Below are 15,316 nucleotides of genomic sequence, written 5' to 3'. Positions count from 1 at the left end.
AGAATAACCTGGGGGTCATGATGGAGAGAGATGAGGAAAACCCGTGGGTCATGGTGGAGGAAAATGAGAAATAACATAACATTATGACCCAGCATCAGCATCGTGTTTATGAGGGATCAGTCCTGTCAGACTAATCTGATCGGCTTCTGTGAGGAGGTAAGTCCTAGTTTGGACCTAGGGGAGGCTGTGGATATTGTGGCTTTCCAAGGCATTTGATACAGTGACACATAAAGGTTTGGTACATAAAATGTGACTGCTGGGTCTAGAGGAAGGCAATTAGCTCAGTGATAGAAAACAGAAGGTCATCATTAAGTGAAAATTGTCAGATGAAGTTTCCAGTGACATTAAACTCAGCATTGAAGACACTTTTTAATATTTTATATTGATGACCTCATAGAGGGTTTACACAGTAGAGGTTCAACTTTTGCTGATGGTAATAAGCTCTCTAAGGAGGATAGTTTAACATTACATTTGTAGAAGCTAGAGGATTGGGCAGAGAAATGGCAGACGAGGTTTAATGTAGATAAATGTAGTGCACTGGGGCCATTATGTTCTGAACAGTCAATTACTTGGTAAAACTGCAGAAGAAGAGATAGGGGACATCCTGTGTATGTAGGGAAGAGGCGATTCTACCATAGACAGGGATTCTTTACTTTAAGAGCAGTGAGACTATGGAACTCTCTGCCACAGGAGGTTGTTATGGCAGATACTTTGTAGATATTCACGAGGGTGCCTTTCTTGAAAACAAAATGATCACAGATTATAGGGAAAAAACATTTCTTTAATCTTATAGGTTGGATTTGATGGACCTGCATTTTTTTACAATCTTATATACTATGAAAATATGATACTGTAGCGGCGCTGAGTAATTCTGGAATAACCTGTCAGTAAATTAATTCTTTCCAGGAAATTTATTAATAACAAACAGGAGGAGAGAAGTTTCTGGATTTCTATCAGTTCTCCCATTAAATAATCTCCAGTCCGAAATATCAGATAATATTCCTTCGAGTCATCTTGTAGCTATAGACTGATCTGACTGACTGGAGGAGGAGACCAGAGACAGATGAGCCGGTGTCTATGTCATCTCCATCTCCTCCCCTGGATGTGACCTCTCCCTGCAATGTATAAGGGAAGAATAACCCACAAGATACATGAAAGGCTCTTACCCTCCTCTGTCACTGATGAGGGGATTTCCTCTCCGCTCCTCCTTCCACCACAACTTTCCTGGAAAGATCCAACATGAAGGACATGAGAAAAAGGATCCAGAAATTATCCTTGTTAAATTAATCTATAGAGGATTTACAGGAATCTCAGCTCCATCTACCTGATGATCCAGTGGGACGTTCTCCTCCGGCTCCTCTTTAATATCTTGGGAATTTTCAGGACGGGGACATCTCTCTGGTGGATTTATCTGACTGGATCCATCTATAGGAAATATACACAGTGGCTGAATACATTGGGGCTAATTTACTAAGGGTCCGAACGCCGCACTTTCGTTAGGTTTCCCAAATATTTCCGTTTTGCCGCTTTCACACGACAGAAATCGGGGGGGAGTGGCCGTCAGACAACCCGATGGATTCAGAAAAAACGTGGAATTTAAAAAACGATTTGTGTCGCAAGATCAAGCACTTACATGCACCGGAAAGAAGAAGGTGACCTCAGTGCAGCAGCGACACATGCAGGATATTTGGCGCACGACTTTGGTAAATGCAGACCCGAATCAACGTCGGACAATGCACCGCGGAATCGCGACTGGACCGGGTAAGTAAATGAGCCCCATTGTCTATATGTGATGATGAGATGATGGAGGAGGTGACCACACACCTGCTCTGTCCTCTATAATCAGGAAGGTCTTCTCTTACCTGGTGATGTGAGGGGCTGGTGGTCCTCCATCATGATGTCCTTGTACTGGTCCTTGTGTCCTTCTATATACTCCCACTCCTCCATGGAGAAATAGACAGTGACGTCCTGACACCTTATAGGAACCTGACACACACAATGACACAGTCATCACCCAGACCCCTCCCTTGTGTTATTGTACAATGTCCCAGCATTCCCGGCAGCGCTCACCTCTCCGCTCAGCAGCTCAGTGATCCTGGAGGTAAGTTCTAGGATCTTCTGCTCATGTATCAGTGAATGAGGTGGAGGCTCGGTGATGAGGCTCTGGGTCCATCCTCCTGACACACGGGGGGTCACACACTCACCAGACGACTTCTTCACTACTGTGTAATCCTGTGTATGGGGAGACACTGATCACTACATAGATCCTAAGAATCCTTCACCTCTCCAGTCATTTCCCGCTGTTATTCCTAGAGATAAGAGCCGTGTCCTGGGAGACTCTCACCTCTCCGGTTATCAAGGAGATCATCTCCAGGGTGAGCTCCAGGATCCTGGCCGCCATCTGCTCTCTGTCCTTCTCCATCTGTGGTCAGTCACAGGAAAGGACCATTATTTTACCAGCATAACCTTGGCTGTGGAAATCCTGTATTTAGAGAATCTGGAGAAAAAGGAAGATGACTGAGGAGATCTTTAATATTTTCACAGATATTGAAATAAATATTTAATTGTTTAGAATTTTCATGTTCCTTAGAAACTGGCATCTATGTATTTAATACTCAGATACTTTTGATACACAAAGATGCCTCTGCCTGCACCTCTCCATGCAAGAGGCGATGCTATGACATCATTACATCATCTGCATCCCTCAACCGTTGCTGAAGAGCCATGAGGAGAGGCGGTAGCCAGATGTTAATAAATCCCTTTTATTGTTTTAATACTGTGGAAATTGGCGAGCAGGACCTACAGGAGTGAAGAGTCATGCTGATCTGTCCTGACCTTGCTCAAACATTGTCCTTTAGGTCAAGTACGTATACATTCTGACATGACTCCTCTCCACCCCTGTGATTCCTTACTGGTTATTGGAATTACAAAAAGAACCCGATGTCAGGCTCCAGGGGTAGTGGACCCACTGGACCACTGCGGACGATGACGTAAGCCAACACCTAGGACCGGAATCTATGTGGCAGCTGGTTTTCACCAGACTTGCTGCGGCTTGGTACCACCAGGTGGTTCCACAGGTCTGACTTTGTCCGCGGTGGCAGCCAAGGGGAGGTACAGAGACGTTAGGCAGAATCATAGTGTGGGAAAGGCAGGAGGTCCGGACGGGCAGCATGGGATCGGAGCAATAGGTCAAGACAGGTGGAACAGGATCAAAGTCAATAGGAGATCCAAGGTCACAACGGGAATACAAGGCATACAAGAAGCTTTTTCTAAGGCTGTGAGGCACAAAGAACCGGCAGGGAAGACAAGAAGGGGCTGAGAATTTATCAGAATTGGCAACCAGCCAGTGGCAATTATCGGCGTGCTGGCACTTTAAATCTCCGGAACCTGGCCTGCCGGGACCAGTGCTGGATATGTGGTATTACTCTGTGTTGTCTTATTTTATCTGTATATGTCCCCCATGATTTGTAAAGCGTGAAGATGGTAATAGAGATTATTATTTTACACCTCCCAACCGTCACAGGTTCACCAGACATCGAGTTGAATACAGTGATGAAGCAGAATGTCGTCAGCTCCCAGTGTCATGACTCTGCCTCTGCTGCTGCTCTGTGCTAGATATGACCTGATCCAATCTGCCGGCTCCAGAACGGCACCACACAGCAGAGGAGAGGAGCTGAGAGGGGAAAGGGCAGAATATGGTGCTTATTATGTGATTTCTATTAAGCAGCAACAAGTAGGGGTATATTAAGGGGGTGCAGAATGTGAGGGAGAGAGGCTGTGATAAGAAGATGTGTGAGGAAAGCAATGTTAAGGTCCTGGAATATGAAAGTAGAGAGGAACCAACTACCTGAGAGGAGGCTTCTAGGGGGACACTTATTGCGGCTTCCACCCTCCATATCTGGTACTTACCACTGTTTGTTACAGCGGAATCTGTGTATAAAAACTATAAACCCCAACAGCACCAGCAACACATAGTATACACATAACATACACAGAATACATAACCTATAAAATACACATAAAATACAGTATATACACATAACATAAACTATACATGTAACATACAGTATATACAAACATAACTTACACTTTATACACACATAACATACAGTAAAAACACAGCATACAGTTTATACACATGACAGAGTATATACACATAACCTACAGCATGTACATACATACCAATACAATGCCAATACAGCACACAATATACACACTACATTTCCATTTCCATGTGACACTTACATGTGGTGCAGCCCCAGGAGATCTCACCATAGCAGCCCCGCCCCTCTGTGTATGACGTCATCGGAAGAGGAGGGGCCTCTCCACACAGCCGTAAACAGGAAAAGACTACAGGGAGAGAGACGAGAGAGAAACTGGCTACAGGGAGAAAGAGAGACTACAGGGAGAGAGAGAGAGGAGAGACAACAGGGAGAGAGAGGGAGGAGAGACTACAGGTAGAGAGGAGAGACTACAGGTAGAGAGGAGAGACTACAGAGAGAGAGAGGAGAGACAACAGGGAGAGAGAAAGGAGAGAGACTACAGAGAGAGGAGAGAGACTACAGAGAGAGGAGAGACTACAGGGAGAGAGAGAGGAGAGTCTACAGGGAGAGAGAGAGGAGAGACTACAGGGAGAGAGAGAGAGAGGAGAGACTACAGAGAGAGGAGAGAGACTACAGGGAGAGAGGAGAGAGACTACAGAGAGAGGAGAGACTACAGGGAGAGAGAGAGGAGAGTCTACAGGGAGAGAGAGAGGGGAGTCTACAGGGAGAGAGAGAGGAGAGACTACAGGGAGAGAGCGGAGAGACTACAGGGAGAGAGAGAGGATAGACTACATGGAGAGAAAGGAGAGACTACAGGGAGAGAGAGAGGAGAGACTACAGGGAGAGAGAGAGAGGAGAGACTACAGGGAGAGAGAGGAGAGACTACAGGGAGAGAGAGGAGAGACTACAGGGAGAGAGAGGAGAGACTACAGGGAGAGAGGGGAGAGACTACAGGGAGGGAGAGGAGAGATACTACAGGGAGAGAGAGAGGAGAGATACTACAGGGAGAGAGAGAGGAGAGATACTACAGGGAGAGAGAGAGGAGAGACTACAGGGAGAGAGAGAGGAGAGACTACAGGGAGAGAGAGAGAGGAGAGACTACAGGGAGAGAGAGAGAGGAGAGACTACAGGGAGAGAGAGGAGAGACTACAGGGAGAGAGAGAGGAGAGACTACAGGGAGAGAGAGAGAGAGGAGAGACTACAGGGAGAGAGAGAGAGGAGAGACTACAGGGAAAGAGAGAGGAGAGACTACAGGGAGAGAGACTACAGGGATATATACACATAACATAAACTATACATGTAACATACAGTATATACAAACATAACTTACACTTTATACACACATAACATACAGTAAAAACACAGCATACAGTTTATACACATAACAGAGTATATACACATAACCTACAGCATGTACATACATACCAATACAATGCCAATACAGCACACAATATACACACTACATTTCCATTTCCATGTGACACTTACATGTGGTGCAGCCCCAGGAGATCTCACCATAGCAGCCCCGCCCCTCTGTGTATGACGTCATCGGAAGAGGAGGGGCCTCTCCACACAGCCGTAAACAGGAAAAGACTACAGGGAGAGAGACGAGAGAGAAACTGGCTACAGGGAGAAAGAGAGACTACAGGGAGAGAGAGAGAGGAGAGAGAGAGGAGAGACAACAGGGAGAGAGAGGGAGGAGAGACTACAGGTAGAGAGGAGAGACTACAGAGAGAGAGAGGAGAGACAACAGGGAGAGAGAAAGGAGAGAGACTACAGAGAGAGGAGAGACTACAGGGAGAGAGAGAGGAGAGTCTACAGGGAGAGAGAGGAGAGACTACAGGGAGAGAGAGAGGAGAGTCTACAGGGAGAGAGAGGAGAGACTACAGGGAGAGAGAGAGGAGAGACTACAGGGAGAGAGGAGAGACTACAGGGAGAGAGAGAGAGGAGAGACTACAGGGAGAGAGGAGAGACTACAGGGAGAGAGGAGAGAGACTACAGGGAGAGAGGAGAGAGACTACAGAGAGAGGAGAGACTACAGGGAGAGAGAGAGGAGAGTCTACAGGGAGAGAGAGAGGGGAGTCTACAGGGAGAGAAAGAGAGGAGAGAGACTACAGGGAGAGAGAGGAGAGACTACAGGGAGAGAGAGAGGAGAGTCTACAGGGAGAGAGAGAGGGGAGTCTACAGGGAGAGAGAGAGGAGAGACTACAGGGAGAGAGCGGAGAGACTACAGGGAGAGAGAGAGGATAGACAACATGGAGAGAAAGGAGAGACTACAGGGAGAGAGAGAGGAGAGACTACAGGGAGAGAGAGAGGGGAGAGACAACAGGGAGAGAGAGGGAGGAGAGACTACAGGTAGAGAGGAGAGACTACAGGTAGAGAGGAGAGACTACAGAGAGAGAGAGGAGAGACAACAGGGAGAGAGAAAGGAGAGAGACTACAGAGAGAGGAGAGAGACTACAGAGAGAGGAGAGACTACAGGGAGAGAGAGAGGAGAGTCTACAGGGAGAGAGAGAGGAGAGACTACAGGGAGAGAGAGGAGAGACTACAGAGAGAGGAGAGAGACTACAGGGAGAGAGGAGAGAGACTACAGAGAGAGGAGAGACTACAGGGAGAGAGAGAGGAGAGTCTACAGGGAGAGAGAGAGGGGAGTCTACAGGGAGAGAGAGAGGAGAGACTACAGGGAGAGAGCGGAGAGACTACAGGGAGAGAGAGAGGATAGACTACATGGAGAGAAAGGAGAGACTACAGGGAGAGAGAGAGGAGAGACTACAGGGAGAGAGAGAGAGGAGAGACTACAGGGAGAGAGAGGAGAGACTACAGGGAGAGAGAGGAGAGACTACAGGGAGAGAGAGAGGGGAGAGACTACAGGGAGGGAGAGGAGAGATACTACAGGGAGAGAGAGGAGAGATACTACAGGGAGAGAGAGAGGAGAGATACTACAGGGAGAGAGAGAGGAGAGACTACAGGGAGAGAGAGAGGAGAGACTACAGGGAGAGAGAGAGAGGAGAGACTACAGGGAGAGAGAGAGAGAGGAGAGACTACAGGGAGAGAGGGAGAGAGGAGAGACTACAGGGAGAGAGAGAGAGGAGAGACTACAGGGAAAGAGAGAGGAGAGACTACAGGGAGAGAGACTACAGGGATATATACACATAACATAAACTATACATGTAACATACAGTATATACAAACATAACTTACACTTTATACACACATAACATACAGTAAAAACACAGCATACAGTTTATACACATAACAGAGTATATACACATAACCTACAGCATGTACATACATACCAATACAATGCCAATACAGCACACAATATACACACTACATTTCCATTTCCATGTGACACTTACATGTGGTGCAGCCCCAGGAGATCTCACCATAGCAGCCCCGCCCCTCTGTGTATGACGTCATCGGAAGAGGAGGGGCCTCTCCACACAGCCGTAAACAGGAAAAGACTACAGGGAGAGAGACGAGAGAGAAACTGGCTACAGGGAGAAAGAGAGACTACAGGGAGAGAGAGAGAGGAGAGAGAGACTACAGAGAGAGAGAGGAGAGACAACAGGGAGAGAGAGGGAGGAGAGACTACAGGTAGAGAGGAGAGACTACAGAGAGAGAGAGAGGAGAGACAACAGGGAGAGAGAAAGGAGAGAGACTACAGAGAGAGGAGAGACTACAGGGAGAGAGAGAGGAGAGTCTACAGGGAGAGAGAGGAGAGACTACAGGGAGAGAGAGAGGAGAGACTACAGGGAGAGAGGAGAGACTACAGGGAGAGAGAGAGAGGAGAGACTACAGGGAGAGAGGAGAGACTACAGGGAGAGAGGAGAGAGACTACAGGGAGAGAGGAGAGAGACTACAGAGAGAGGAGAGACTACAGGGAGAGAGAGAGGAGAGTCTACAGGGAGAGAGAGAGGGGAGTCTACAGGGAGAGAGAGAGGAGAGACTACAGGGAGAGAGCGGAGAGACTACAGGGAGAGAGAGAGGATAGACAACATGGAGAGAAAGGAGAGACTACAGGGAGAGAGAGAGGAGAGACTACAGGGAGAGAGAGAGGGGAGAGACTACAGGGAGGGAGAGGAGAGATACTACAGGGAGAGAGAGGAGAGATACTACAGGGAGAGAGAGGAGAGACTACAGGGAGAGAGAGAGGAGAGACTACAGGGAGAGAGAGAGGAGAGACTACAGGGAGAGAGAGAGAGGAGAGACTACAGGGAAAGAGAGAGGAGAGACTACAGGGATATATACACATAACATAAACTATACATGTAACATACAGTATATACAAACATAACTTACACTTTTTACTCACATAACATACAGTAAAAACACAGCATACAGTTTATACACATAACAGAGTATATACACATAACCTACAGCATGTACATACATACCAATACAATGCCAATACAGCACACAATATACACACTACATTTACATTTCCATGTGACACTTACATGTGGTGCAGCCCCAGGAGATCTCACCATAGCAGCCCCGCCCCTCTGTGTATGACGTCACCGGAAGAGTAGGGGCCTCTCCACACAGCCATAAACAGGAAGAGACTACAGGGAGAGAGACCAGAGAGAGAGAGACTGACTACAGGGAGAGAGAGAGACTACAGGGAGAGAGAGAGGAGAGACTACAGGGAGAGAGAGGAGAGACTACAGAGAGAGGAGAGACTACAGGGAGAGAGAGAGAGAGGAGAGAGACTACAGGGAGAGATAGAGGAGAGAGACTACAGGGAGAGATAGAGGAGAGACTACAGAGAGAGAGGAGAAACTACAGGGAGAGAGAAGAGACTACAGGGAGAGAGGAGAGACTACAGAGAGAGAGGAGAGACTACAGGGAGAGAGAGAGGGGAAAGAGTACAAGGAGAGAGACTACAGAGAGAGAGGCTATAGGGAGAGAGAGAGGAGAGACTACAGGGAGCGAGAGGAGAGACTACAGGGAGAGAGAGAGGGGAAAGAGTACAAGGAGAGAGACTACAGAGAGAGAGGAGAAACTACCAGGAGAGAGGAGAGACTACAGGGAGAGAGGAGAGACTACAGAGAGAGAGGAGAGACTACAGGGAGAGAGAGGAGAGACTACAGGGAGAGAGAGAGGAGAGACTACAGGGAGAGAGAGAGGAGAGACTACAGGGAGAGAGAGGAGAGACTACAGGGAGAGAGAGAGGAGAGACTACAGGGAGAGAGAAAGGAGAGACTACAGGGGAGAGAGAGGAGAGACTACAGGGAGAGTGAGAGGAGAGACTACAGGGAGAGTGAGAGGAGAGACTACAGGGAGAGAGAGAGGAGAGACTACAGGGAGAGAGAGGAGAGACTACAGGGAGAGAGACAGGAGAGACTACAGGGAGAGAGAAGAGAGGGAGGAGAGAGGACAAACCAGTTTTTGGGTGTATATTCGGTCTGCCCTAACACATAAGGATATGGTTGTATACTTATAACATTGTGAGATCTCTGTTTTTGTTATCAAAATTTTATCCATAATGTTCCTTATGGAACCTACTGTTCATGTTGTCTCATTGTTTTGTTTGTTCTTTTGTCTTTGAGTTGGTTTAAAGGACATCTACAACCAGGATAAAGGATTATGAACCGAGCACACTAACACAGATTCTTTGGCAGGATCTTCTCTTCTTTTAGCTCCTTAGCCTCTCAGGCTCATTTGTAGAAGTGGTAAAGCCTTTTTTCTCAAAAACAAGGGCATAAAGAAAAGTGGGTCATGGCAGAGCGGGCATATACCTGCATGTAAGTGTGCTTGGTTCACAATCCTGTAACCTGGTGGTAGATGTCCTTTAATAAATATGATTGAACCATAATGTCATACAACCCCTATAGTCTATGTGACTATAGGCTTCTATTTCTGATGACAGTCACTACAAGTTTCAAACAATCTGACGCTAAACATTAATAATAATAATCTTTATATAGCGCCACCAAATTCTGTAGCGAGTTACAAATCATAGGGGACATATACACTCACCAGCCACTTTATTAGGTACACCTGTCCAACTGCTTGTTAACACTTAATTTCTAATCAGCCAATCACATGGCGGAACCTCAATGCACTTAGGCATGTAGACATGGTCAAGACAATCTCCTGCAGTTCTCCCGAGCATCAGTATGGGGAAGAAAGGTGATTTGAGTGCCTTTGAACGTGGCATGGTTGTTGGTGCCAGAAGGGCTGGTCTGAGTATTTCAGAAACTGCTGATCTACTGGGATTTTCACGCACAGCCATCTCTAGGGTTTACAGAGAATGGTCTGAAAAAGAAAAAACATCCAGTGAGCGGCAGTTCTGTGGGCGGAAATGCCTTGTTGATGCCAGAGGTCAGAGGAGAATGTGCAGACTGGTTCGAGCTGATAGAAAGGCAACAGTGACTCAAATCGCCACCCGTTACAACCAAGGTAGGCAGAAGAGCATCTCTGAATGCACAGTACATCGAACTTTGAGGCAGATGGGCTACAGCAACAGAAGACCACACCGGGTGCCACTCCTTTCAGCTAAGAACAGGAAACTGAGGCTACAATTTGCACAAGCTCATCGAAATTGGACAGTAGAAGATTGGAAAAACGTTTTCTGGTCTGATGAGTCTCGATTTCTGCTGCGACATTCGGATGGTAGGGTCAGAATTTGGCGTCAACAACATGAAAGCATGTATCCATCCTGCCTTGTATACAACGGTTCAGGATGGTGGTGTTGGTGTCATGGTGTGGGGAATATTTTCTTGGCACTCTTTGGGCCCCTTGGTACCAATTGAGCATTGTTGCAACGCCACAGCCTACCTGAGTATTGTTGCTGACCATGTCCATCCCTTTATAACCACAATGTACCCAACATCTTTCAGCAGGATGATGTCATAAAGCTGGAATCATCTCAGACTGGTTTCTTGAACATGACAATGAGGTCACTGTACTCAAATGGCCTCCACAGTTACCAGATCTCAGTCCAATAGAGCATCTTTGGGATGTGGTGGAACGGGAGATTCGCATCATGGATGTGCAGCCGACAAATCTGCGGCAACTGTGTGATGCAATTATGTTAATATGGACCAAAATCTCTGAGGAATGCTTGTTGAATCTATGCCACGAAGAATTGAGGCAGTTCTGAAGGCAAAAGGGGGTCCAACCCGTTACTAGCATGGTGTACCTAATAAAGTGGCCAGTGAGTTTACAACTATATTACATTCCAAAGAACAAACAGTCATATGGAACAATAGGAGTGAGGGCCCTGCTCACAAGAGCTTACAGACTATGAAGATGAGGGGGTGACACAAGAGGTTGTATAATGGTCCAGCCAATCTTTATAAGGGAGCAATATAAAATAATTTAATAAACAATTTAATAAATAAACATTTTGCTGCTTGAACCAGCCATCAGCCGCCATCTAATATACAGGGTCCAAGGTGAAAGTGACTGCAGAGAAGCCGGGAGCTTGGTATATATCTGGTGTTTGCTGAATAACAGATAGGATAGTACATAGGATGGATTAGTAAAGGGAGAGTTGATATTTCAAGCAGTTAGCGAGTGTGATAGGCTTGCCTAAAGAGATGGGATATAAGAGCAGGTTTGAAGCTTTGGAGGTTGGATATTAGTCTGAGTGTCTGGGGAAGGGCATTCCAGAGAATTGGAGCGACTCGGGAGAAGTCCTGGAGACGTGCATGAGAGGTTAGAATTAAGGTAGAGATTAATCTAATGTCACTGGCAGATCGAAGAGCACGGGAAGGGCGATAGACTGAGATGAGAGGAGAGAGATATGGAGGTGCAGCATTATGCAGAGCTTTGTGGATGAGGGTTATTATTTTAAAGTGAATACGGAAGGTGACGGGCAGCCAGTGCAGTGATTGGCACAGACTGGATGCTTCCGTGTAGCGTTTGGTCTGAAAGACGAGCCTGGCTGCTGCAGGCCAGATTGTAGAGAGTTTATTGAGTGGAAGACTGATTAGTAGGGAGTTACAGTAGTCTAGTGGAGAGTGAATAAGTGCAACAGTCTGGAGAAGTTTCTGAGATGCATCCAGCAAGAGCGAGCAAGAGATTCAATATATGGTGAAATGGAGAGGTCAGAGTCCAGCACAACCCCAAGACAGCGGGCCTGCTGCCTCGGTGCTATAGAGATGCCACAGACTGAGATGGAGAGGTCAGGGTTAGGTAAGTTAGTAGATGGTGGAAAGACAAGAAGTTCAGTCTTAGAAAGATTAAGTTTCCAGAAGAGAGAGGACATGATGTTAGAGACAGCAGACAGACAGTCACTAGTGTTCTGGAGTAAGGCCGGGGTGATGTTACGTGCAGAAGTATACAGCTGGGTGTCATCAGCATAAAGATGACACTGGAAACCAAATCTGCTGATGGTTTGTATAATGGGGGCAGTGTCCTTCAGGCCAATGGAGTGAAGCCTCCTGAGGAGGAGCTGGTGGACCACAGTATCGAACGCTGCCGATAGATCCAGAAGAATGAAGAGAGAACAGTCACCTTTGGATTTTGCAGTGAGGAGATCATTGGAGACTTTAGTAAGAGAAGTTTCAGTGGAATACATACAGCGGAAACCAGATTGTAGGGGGTCAAGGAGGGAGTTAGCTGAGAGATAGCGGGTCAGTCGAGAATAGACCAAGCGTTCCAGGAGTTTGGAGATGAAAGGGAGGTTAGAAACTGGTCTGTAGTTAGTAGCGTTGGATGGTTCCAGTGAAGGTTTCTTTAGTAAAGGAATAACAACAGCATGCTTGAAAGAAGAGGGGACGACACCAGAAGCGAGAGAGAGGTTGAAAATTTTAGTGAGGTGAGAAGTGACTGCTGTGGAGAGAGACTGTACCAGATGTGAGGGGATGGGGTCACTGATGCAGGTAGTGGGGCAAGTAGAGGAAAGGAGTCACTTCTGCCTCTGTTCTGATGCTTTGTTGAGTAATTTATTATTGCCCCTCGGCTGATAGGGCAACTGTGTTAAAAAAAACCCGTGCTTGTGCGATCATAGCATTCAGTCGCAAAACAAAAGAATTGCAGACAGAGAGCTGGACAGCTCCCGTACCACAGTGGGGCTCACTTACTAAGGGTCGCACTACGCACTTTTGTCGGAATGTGCACCTATTTCGGGGCAAAAACGCTTTGCACGAGTATTTGTGTGCACTGGGAGGCTGCGCTGGCCTCCATGCCACACAAACTAGCGGCGCGCCTTTGGATAGTCTGACTGATTCGGACCGAGCGCCGTATTTAACTTTTAAATTCTGTCGCAAGTCCTATGTTTAAGGTGCACCACAAAAAAGATTGTGAACTCTGTCGGACCTGAGCGGGGAAGTGACACATTCATGATTTCAGTCGCAGCGCACAATCTAAGTGAATCACCGCACGCAACATAATACACGGACACTGCACTTTCAGGGAACTTGAGTGACCGGGTAAGTAAATGTGCCCCAGTGTATGGGTGCCGCCGAGGGGCATGAATTAATTACTTATTGGTGGAGTCTAGAGGTGCTCAGAAGAACACCTAATGTTCATTTGCATAGTTTAAAAACTTTATTTCTACAAAATGTTGCAGTTCTAAAAGATATAAAACTAATGTTACTGGCAATAGGGATGGGACGGGGAGGTGACCATTAAGTAATCTGCCCGATGTCCTTAACTGAAAGTCACCAGGCTCAGTATTGCTGATTATTCTGTCCAGTAAAGATAGAACGGTTTCATGCACAGCCGTCCTGGGGTAAAGAACACTGAATCCATGTAGTCAGGCAGAGCTCAATAGCGCATGTCTGGCCACCGCTGCCAAAATGTGAGGTGGTCGTATCCGAGGAAGCCAACTAATTTCTAAGGGACAACATGACTACATTTATGAGAAATTATCTTCAAACAGGAACATTTTTTTCAATTGAAGAAATGTTTACATGTGGAAAATGAATTTAATTAAATGTGATTGCCCTGATGGGAAAACCCCGTTTAATTTATCTGTGTACTCAACACTGTTAAGGCTCCGTAGGGTTGTCTCTCTGGGAAAAATGTGTTTCAATGTCACATACGGATTGACAACTGAATGACTAACAATTTCTGATGGGCACAGATCTCCGTTCTGTTGGCCCTCTCCCATGTGATCCGACAACTCCATGAAGCAGGGGCAGAGCTTATTAAAGTGCTCTGTGGAAACTGTGGAGCTGATTTACTAAGTGCTGCACTTTTGTCAGACTTTGCACTTTTTTTGTGGATTACACAGCTTGGACAGGTATTTAACAGGTGTCTGCGCTGGGATTGTGTTGCATGTAATCGTTTTCTGTCGCAGCTGCACTGCTTCCATGCGACACAAATTGGGGGCGTGGCCGACTGATTCGGACTGAGCGCTGGTTTTAACTTTCAATTTGTGTCACAAGACAATGCACTAACATGCATGGGAAGAAGAAGGTGAACTCTGTCAGAACTGAGCGGGGAAGCGACACATGCAGGATATCGGGGGCACAATCTTAGTGAATCGTGGCACAGAGATTATCATCGGTGAACTCCGTCGGACAGGTAGGTAAATGTGCCCCTGTGTATCCTATAATCAATTAGGACAGCAAAGAAAACTGCCTGCTTTCTAGGAAAAGAATGCAGGAGGACGGTGATATGCAGAGAGGGGAAGCCACCGTAAGCACCCAGCTAGGATCCCTGACACTCCGGGCCCCATAGCAGCTGCTATGGCTGCTACCGCTGTAGTTATGCCCCTGTGTTGTGCAACTTTGTGTGCCCAGTATGCAATGCAACTTCTCATCAGGCCACTGTGAGGGTGTCTCATTGCTGTGAAAATATTGAATTGCTAGCGGTATCCCTAAACCCAAGGGAAATTTCGGTGATGTTATATATATCTCCATCTGTGGGGCTTCAGGAGGCTATTGACATTTTGCAGAATAATGTAGCAGAGTTGCAATCTAGATATCTTAATGCTATGATTATAATCACAGGTGATTTCAGTTACTCACATAAGAGTTTTATTTTCCGAAGTTCCAACAATATGTCACATGTAAAACCAGGGGGGATTGCACACACTCGATTTACTATACTCAAATGTTTGTGATGCGTATAGGTGCATGGAATTTTATTCTTTAGGAAGTCTGATCATAATTTAGTGTTTTTATATTAAATGCATTCCCTTGAAAAAAATCTGTCAGGCCGGATGGTATATTGAGTAAAGTTTTACATTGCTGTAGTTAGCTGTTATATTTACTCTCTTATTTAATGCAAGTCTACGGCAACAGAGAGTACCGATTCTTTGGAAGACACAGAAAGTTGAGAAATCACAGCAATAGCAGAGGGGGTAGAACTCT

The 15,316-nt window shown here is 46.5% G+C and overlaps 1 protein-coding gene across 8 annotated transcripts in view; it reads right to left on the bottom strand.

Moving 5' to 3' along the window:
• LOC140119786 (uncharacterized) overlaps nucleotides 1-15,316 on the bottom strand; it is a 299,698-nt gene that overhangs the window by 205,797 nt on the left and 78,585 nt on the right. The window contains exons 1-6 of one of the 8 annotated variants that reach the window (XM_072139153.1): nucleotides 8,504-8,670; nucleotides 7,340-7,507; nucleotides 5,469-5,636; nucleotides 4,246-4,350; nucleotides 1,863-2,497; nucleotides 1,325-1,425 (exon numbers count right to left, since the gene is read on the bottom strand). The exons of 2 other annotated variants lie outside the window; for them this stretch is intronic. In XM_072139153.1, the coding sequence (XP_071995254.1) occupies nucleotides 1,325-1,425; nucleotides 1,863-1,947 (186 nt within the window). In that variant the 5' untranslated portion in view covers nucleotides 1,948-2,497; nucleotides 4,246-4,350; nucleotides 5,469-5,636; nucleotides 7,340-7,507; nucleotides 8,504-8,670. 5 more of the 8 variants (XM_072139152.1, XM_072139156.1, XM_072139155.1 and 2 more) reach the window with 5 other exon arrangements.

Source organism: Engystomops pustulosus, chromosome 2, assembly GCF_040894005.1.
Source record: "Engystomops pustulosus chromosome 2, aEngPut4.maternal, whole genome shotgun sequence".
Classification (NCBI taxonomy): Eukaryota; Metazoa; Chordata; class Amphibia; order Anura; family Leptodactylidae; genus Engystomops; species Engystomops pustulosus.
Note: the sequence above shows the minus strand (reverse complement) of the source record. Positions and strands in the feature narration are given on the sequence as shown.